Below are 7,474 nucleotides of genomic sequence, written 5' to 3'. Positions count from 1 at the left end.
GTAGATTAATTAAAAATGCAATTCCACCTAGAATTTATAACTTAGAAAAACATGTTCTAGGGTTTGAAGAACCTGAGAAGTGCAAAGGTATTGCCGAAGCATTACAGGGATTCTTTTACATCTGGGATCTATAATTGCAAAACTTACGACATTAAAATATGCTCTGGAAAAAGCCCACTGATGATAGATAAAGGATAACTTAATAGCATGCAGGTTGTGTTACCCTCAGCTTGCTGAGGAGTTGGTGTAACCTGGATGCTGCTGAAGTTATGCTGAAGATCAATATCTTCTAATACTTACTTAATAAGTTCCATGGCTTTCTTGTAATCCATATTTATAAGAAAATCAGGCCTGCTTCACACCCCACCGGATCCCTCCTCCCCACCTATTCCTGTGTCACCAATTATACATGTATCTTTGGAAGATGTCTAGAGCTCATAATGGGGAAGGAGAGCAGCCTCAGCATCCCTAGGCTGTGGGGAAGCAGGCAGTATTTTTGGATCACTGACGGGACGGGGAGGAGGGTGTAGGACCCAATGGGATGGGAAGTGGACCCAAGGCTGTTGGGACTGGGGGGGGAGAAAATAGGCCCATGGCCTGTTTGAGGAACTGGTGGGGCAGGATGGGGGAGAGATAGGGGGAGATAGGAGATAGTGCTGCAGCAACGCTGCAGTCAATTGAAAGGGCAAATCCATCTGAATTTTGTCCATGTGACCACAGGGGTGCTACAATGACTATAACTTTAAAACTGGATCATGAGTAGGAAAGTCCATTGTAAGTTGAGGACTACCGATAGATAGATAGATAGATAGATAGATAGATAGATAGATAGATAGATAGAGAGAGAGAGAGAGAGAGAGAGAATTGCTAAGCTCTTGTTTTGATATTAATCAGCGCACTCTCTAATATAAAACGTGCCCTGGAGACCTCTCTAGGTGTAGAGAATGTGACTCTCAGAAGGTATGACTATATTTTTTCTAATAAAATTTGATTCCAGGGTGCAATTTCCCACCATAAAGAAGCATTGATAATCTAATGACTATAGGTAAAATGCCTAGAGGTGCTGAGGAATTGGGCAGCCTCTGAATAGAATAAATAAATAAACAGGACCTGTGTATGAATATGGGTAGGACCTTATGTCTGCAGAAAGTAATATGCATCAGCTTTGAATTTCAATAGAAATAATAATAAGAGCATTTCATAGAATCAAGGCTGAAGATTCTAGCTGCAGAACAAGAATGCTTTCATTTGTTCTTACTTTAAATTAGTTTGATGACTGTATTAAGTTTTAATTTTATTCATTGTCCATTCTTGTTTATGGCAACCATATACTTTTGTTTAATAAATAAATAAATACATAAATAAATAAATAAATAGTTTTAAAATGCTTTGTAATGAGGATTAAAAACTTACACATTGCACATTAAGGGGACTTTAATTTTGAATGGTCTGCTGGATAGCTGTAACTAGGGTCTCTTAATTTTGACTTAATAGCTTCATTGGCTGGGGGACTTAGTATTTTCCAATCACAGCCACTGTCTTCTCCAGTGAGGAGCAAGGAAATTGGATTAGGGAAGAGGAAACAAAGTGTTTCTTTGTTCTCTGAATCTTGCTTGGAGGCCTTGCAGTGAGTGAACACCTTAAGAAAACATATCTTATGGAACTAAGCTGAGGAATTAAGGCTGATATCAAAAACTCCTGGGAGAACTTGAACTACTAAAGTAAAGTTAGCTGGGAAGGTATGAGGATTTTTCATTTCTATTTGCTGCTGCTCACTCAGTTTTGGATAATGTTATATCTGTCCTGATTTTGGGTTGGGTTGGGTTTGTAATCAGACTTAATACCTCCAAGTCCACTTAGTTCTGGCCATTAAAAGGAGACAGTTTGAACAGAGGCTTTCCTGTTCTGTCCCATTCAGATGAGAGGCATTTCCCATGTTAAGAACAGATGGTAAAAGAAGACTCTTCCATTTGGGATAGATTCATACCCAGATATCTTAGCACTTATGTGGATGATGTGCAGGTACAGGTAATCCTCAACATATGACCACAATTGAACCCAAAAGTAATACAGTTGTTAAGTGAGTTTTGCCCCTTTTTATGACTTTTCTTGCCATAGTTGTTAAGTGAATCACTGCAGCTATTAAGTTGGTAACACAGTTGTTAAGTGAATCTGGCTTCCCCCATTATCTTTGTGTCATGGTTCCAATAGATGAAACCAATTAAAAGAACTTCAAGGCTAAGATTTCTTCCTTAAAGAACATTTTATTCAAGAAACAAAATATTGGCACTTACATAGTTGAACCCAAGACTGAAGTTCCCTCCCCAGATACAAAGTAACAAGTTGTAATTCCCAACCCAGAAAAGCTGTCATAAATCACATTCACCAATTATTCCAAAACACTGGGCTCTATTCCCAACTTCTCAACCTGCCAAAACTTTATCTAACATTGACCCTGAGTTCACACACAGCTGCAATTGTTATGGCTAACTGAAAACGCTGGAGCATTCCCCTCATCTCCCCTTCTACATCTAAATATCTCAAACAGCAGAAAAAGCATAGTAAAAACAAAAAGTAAAATGGTTGCAGTTTCTTAATTGTCACAACGTTGACACTTTGCTTGTCAGAAGATTGCAAAAGGTGATCACATGACCCTGGAACACTGCAACCATCATAAACACATGCCAGTTGCCAGTTGTCTGAATTTAGATCACATGATCATGGGGAGGCTGCAATGGCCATAAGTGTGAAAAATAGACAGAAATCACTTTTTTCAGTCATTAAATGAATGGATGTAAGTCAAGGGCTACCTGTATTGAAATCCCAGGGAGAGGTCTGACAGGCTGTAGGTGACAGGCACATAATGCACCACCTCTTCTTTGCTACATCCATAGGAAAAATAAATCACACAGATAATTTCTTTTGAATCTGCTTTACAAACTCAGGATAAGGTGGTTTTAACAAACAGATTTTTCATCTGCAACCTAAAATAGCTCAGCATGAGAAAAGTACTTTCCTTGTGATTCTGCTGAATGGGAAAAGCAATATGGATTCTATGTCAGATTTGGAATACCATTATGTTGCAAATATTTTATGCCGAACGTCTTTGCCTTTCTTATTTTGTCCATGTTTCTTCCACAGGGATGGTGAATTTCAGTGAGATTTCTGGATATCCTTTGCTACAACATTGGAAGGTTCGCTCTGTCATGTACCATGTTCGGTTGAACCAAATGACTACCTCTCAATGTAAGTTACTTGGTGGGGTGGCTTTAGATTGGCCATAGTACCACAGCTGAAGTGGGGTGGGGGAGACCAGCCGAAGAGGCAGCCATTCTAACGTTGTGTTCATCCTGGACATCACTGTTTTCTTTAGTCAGTCATCAGCAATTTCATATGTAAGAGTTAGAAGGGAACAGATATGTCTGGTTGTATACCCAAAAGATCTGTTGAACCCTAATTCCAATGTTGGATGGCAATTTAGAGATTTGTAGTTGCAGATCTGGAGAATATTAACTTCACATATATTGATTCCTAGTTCCATTCTAAACGATTTTCACATTAAAATGTGTACTACGTTTTTATACTGTGTTCTACAATCTTGACGTTTTATCCTAAAGTATGCATTTGCAACTAAAGTAAGCCTTTTTTACACAGCTTACATTTCTTTCCATTAAAAACCATGCTGAACAATTCAAAGAATTATAAAAACAGAAAATTTGAGTACAGTGGAAGTCTGGAGAGTGCAAATGAGTTTGCTGAGAATGCAGACTAAATAAAATTTTAAGTGTCTTCATTCAGTCATATTTGCCTTCTTGAATATTTGGTTCTCTTTGACCCTCCTATACATCTTGAAACATGTAGATGACATAAAGCAAATTGGGTATCTTCATCTTCTCTAGGAGCAGTTTGGAAAAGACCACAAACTGGGTGCCAAAATTTCACCTCATATATTGTCTGTTGAGCATGTAATGTTTTATCCTTTTAAAAAATATTTAAGCTTTTTCTTTTTCAAAATGATTGATGAAAAACATCAGGAAATAGACCAGCAGGTCAAGCAGGATGGCACTGTGGCAGATGTTGCTGTGTCTTCACACAGGGTTTTCAGTCTCAGAAGCTCGACTTTAAATAAAAATGTCTGCGCAAAGACAGTTTATCTGAATATTGAAAGAAGTATTTTAATAGAGAAAAATATTTATCTATTCCATTCATAATAGGGTGTTGTTGATATTTTCTTAGCAACTCTGTAAACAATGTTCCTTAGAAACATAGCATTATTCAATCAAAGGTAGCAATTTAATTTTTGACAAGAACTTTTGGTCAGCAATTCTTATTGTTTCCTCATCACCCTATAAACTTCATCACCCCACAAACTGCTAAAACAATTGTGAACAACTAAGAGCCTGCTACTGAAATTAAACATTTTTATCAGGCTAAAACAAGGCAGTTTACTTCTTTACACAGTGAATTCAGTCCTGAAACATTTGGAAATAGCCACTGACCTTGTTTAAATCAGAGTTCCATTAAGTACATTTCACCTCATTTTTACATACAGACTATGCTTTTGGTACTGGAGTGAGCAAGGATTGTTAACCTGCTTGTGAGCTTCCAGAAGCATCTAAATGTGGTAACAAAATGTCTGTCTGTCTGTCTGTCTGTCTGTCTGCCTGCCTGCCTGCCTGCCTGCCTGCCTGCCTGCCTGCCTATCCTGCCTTTCTCTCTCTCTTTTTGTTTGCTGTACTTCTGTTCTCTGCAGTGTTTGGCAATGCCCTTCATTCTCTGGATGGAGCAACGTCTCGGGGAGATTTTGTGGCTCTGCTGGATCATTTTGGCAACCACTACATACAGGAAGCTGTCTATGGATTTGAGGAATCCTGCTCTATCTGGTATCCCAACAAGCAAGTCCAAAAACAGCTCTGGCTGGAATATGAAGATATTAGCAAAGGTAAACTTCATTTCTGCCTCCTCCTTATACTGAGACACAGTACGGTAGAGAAGGGCAAGTATCAGTAGTGTGGAGAGGTGATAGTAAAGATTCTGTTGTGGCCAGGAAAATTCTGCACTTGGAACTATTTTCAAAAGGTTGCTTCATCTGCGTCATAAACTTTGATTGCGGTGTTTGCATTTTAACAGCTCTCAGGGGTTGTAAAGGGGATGAAAGGAAGGAGGACACTTGAAGGGCAGAAAATATTGGGCAAAGAAGAAAATTGTGCTGCATTGGAAATCTGACTTGAACTTGGATGTCAGAGCAGATATGACTGTGACACGGGACTCTTCTACTCTCAGAGATGTGCTGGCCTTTTTGCTAAAGTTGTATAAACTACAATTCCATGGCAGGGAAGTAGAGTTGTGATTGTCATCTGGGATACTCTGCAGGCAATCAAGGGCATTGTTGTTTAGGTAATTTGTGAATTATTGTTTATTCAAGATTGGGCTCCAGGGAAAAGTTAGGGCATTGCTTTTACTGGCCTCCATGTTGTACAATTCCTACCTGAGTTTCTTGACCTTGGCACTGGTTAGTACTGGAATCATCTGTAAGTTTCAGTTGGTCTTCAGTATCTACTTACATTTTCATCAAACCCTTTCACTGTCAAATCATTATTATGATTAAGAGAATGGAGATATTATTCATTGTGCTTGTGGTTGACATCTGGTGGGTTCAGGACTTGGGTGGTATGTCCTAGCACATGGCTTCTAAATTAAGGAGAGCATCTGAAGAGCAGCAAGTATTGTACAAAGAAATTCGGCAGTCTTTGATACCCTCAATTATGATTCCAACTCTGGACTAAAAGGTTAAGGGAGTCTGCGCATGAGGGGCATTTGGTGGGTCTCTTTCCTCCAAGGCTGGTTCGTGGTCCCAGTCAGTGCTGCTGGAAGAAGAGAGGTCTAGCACAAGATCTCTGCTTTCTGAGGTGCCACAGGACTCATCTTGCTCCTCATTTCTATTTAACATCTATATAAAACTGCTAGGAACATCACTAATCGGCATACAGTAATACTCAGTTACATAATCTCTGCCCTGAGCTGACCAAGAATGCCATCAAGGTCCTTTTCCAGCACCTGGATGCTATGAAGATCTGGATTGGGAAAATAGGCTTTAACTCTTCTCCATCATGACGGATGGAGCATCCACTCATGGGTTAATTTCGTCTTCTGCCCGTAGACTAGTTGACCAATTTGCTCCGCCTCTCCTCCTGGGACCTCCCTTTCCCAGTCTCGACTAGTCTTGAGCCCGTTTAGGCTGAATTTCATTGACTCCTGAAGATAAGGTCGTATTTCTTGATTTCTTGATACTCTGACTAATTCGAAGGGGGGGGTGGAATTGCTAGAAAACGAACAGCGGTTCACTTTCCTTTTCCCCTTTCTGCTGCCTGATTAGCCGATCCCAGCACAGCCACGAGGTTGGCTTGAAGCCAGCCGGTAGCCGGACAGACAAAGAGCAGACGCCATTTTCCGGTCACCAAGTGTGACTCTGGGCAAAAAGGGGGAAGCATTCCTCCTTCCCCTTCCATCTCACCCCTCCCATAGGGATTTTCCATCCAAGAGCTTCCCACTAGTCAGCACTCGAAGGCTGTTCTTCTGAAACTAGCCTTTTAAAATCCGTGATTCTCTCCCAAGCATCAGCTGGTTTGCGGAGAGCAGCAGCTTCAATTGAAATTCCTCCGTCCGGTAGAGAGCTAATCTTCAGAAGTTACCTGATTTGGCTCTGTTCTCAAACGGAAACGCAAACGGAGTTCACCAGCCCAGGGAACCCTGCTGAGCTGCGTAGTCAGAATACACAAACGGAGTTCATCTGAACTACACAGGGAGAAGAGCTAACTCCACGTGTCCTGAGGCTAGGGAATCGGAGCCCTGCTGAGCTAATACACAACGGAACTCAGCAGCCTCCAGAGAACCGGCTGAGCTGCTCAGACAGAGAATCAGATTCAGACTTCCTTCCTTCTTCCTAGCCACATCAATAATAATAATAATAATAATAATAATAATAATAATAATAATAATAATAATAACAACAACAACAAAAACAACAATAAAAAAAGAAAGAAAATAAAAATAAATAAATTGATAAAAAGAGTTAAATCAATTATCAATTAATCCTAAATTAATCTGAACTGAGAATCCCTTCAGTCTTATAAATGGCAGATACAATCACAGCCCAAACAGCGCAGGAACCTTCCATCAGCAGCCCTCCTGCTCGTAAGAGGCAGAGATCCTCCAAACAGGAAGTGGCTGGCAAGATCAAGGCCAAGGCAATCTCTGCAAAAAGGCCTTCCAAAACTGCGGATAGAGAGGCTAAGCGACGACACCAGGCCCTAGAGAAACAATTTTCTCAAGCGGAAAGGAGGCAAAATTCCACTGAGGAGGAATTAGAGCCACCCAATTACAGGGAGGAGGAAATATTTGGGCCAAGGAAGCCTAGTCAGGACCCTCTGGAAGCTGAAGCTGATACGGAACAGGGGAATGGATCTTCCCTAAG

At 40.4% G+C, this 7,474-nt stretch overlaps 1 protein-coding gene across 1 annotated transcript in view; it reads left to right on the top strand.

The window, feature by feature from the left end:
• The window catches only part of ASTN1 (astrotactin 1), a 229,201-nt gene that overhangs the window by 181,829 nt on the left and 39,898 nt on the right, over positions 1 to 7,474 (top strand). The window contains exons 17-18 of the mRNA XM_029284602.1: positions 3,142 to 3,246; positions 4,754 to 4,942. Of these exons, the coding sequence (XP_029140435.1) occupies positions 3,142 to 3,246; positions 4,754 to 4,942 (294 nt within the window). The remainder of the gene's footprint in view (positions 1 to 3,141; positions 3,247 to 4,753; positions 4,943 to 7,474) is intronic.

Source organism: Protobothrops mucrosquamatus, unplaced genomic scaffold, assembly GCF_001527695.2.
Source record: "Protobothrops mucrosquamatus isolate PMUCROS unplaced genomic scaffold, P.Mucros_1.0 scaffold757, whole genome shotgun sequence".
Taxonomy (NCBI): domain Eukaryota; kingdom Metazoa; phylum Chordata; class Lepidosauria; order Squamata; family Viperidae; genus Protobothrops; species Protobothrops mucrosquamatus.
The sequence above is the reverse complement of the archived record's forward strand: the minus strand, read 5'-3'. Positions and strand labels throughout refer to the sequence as shown.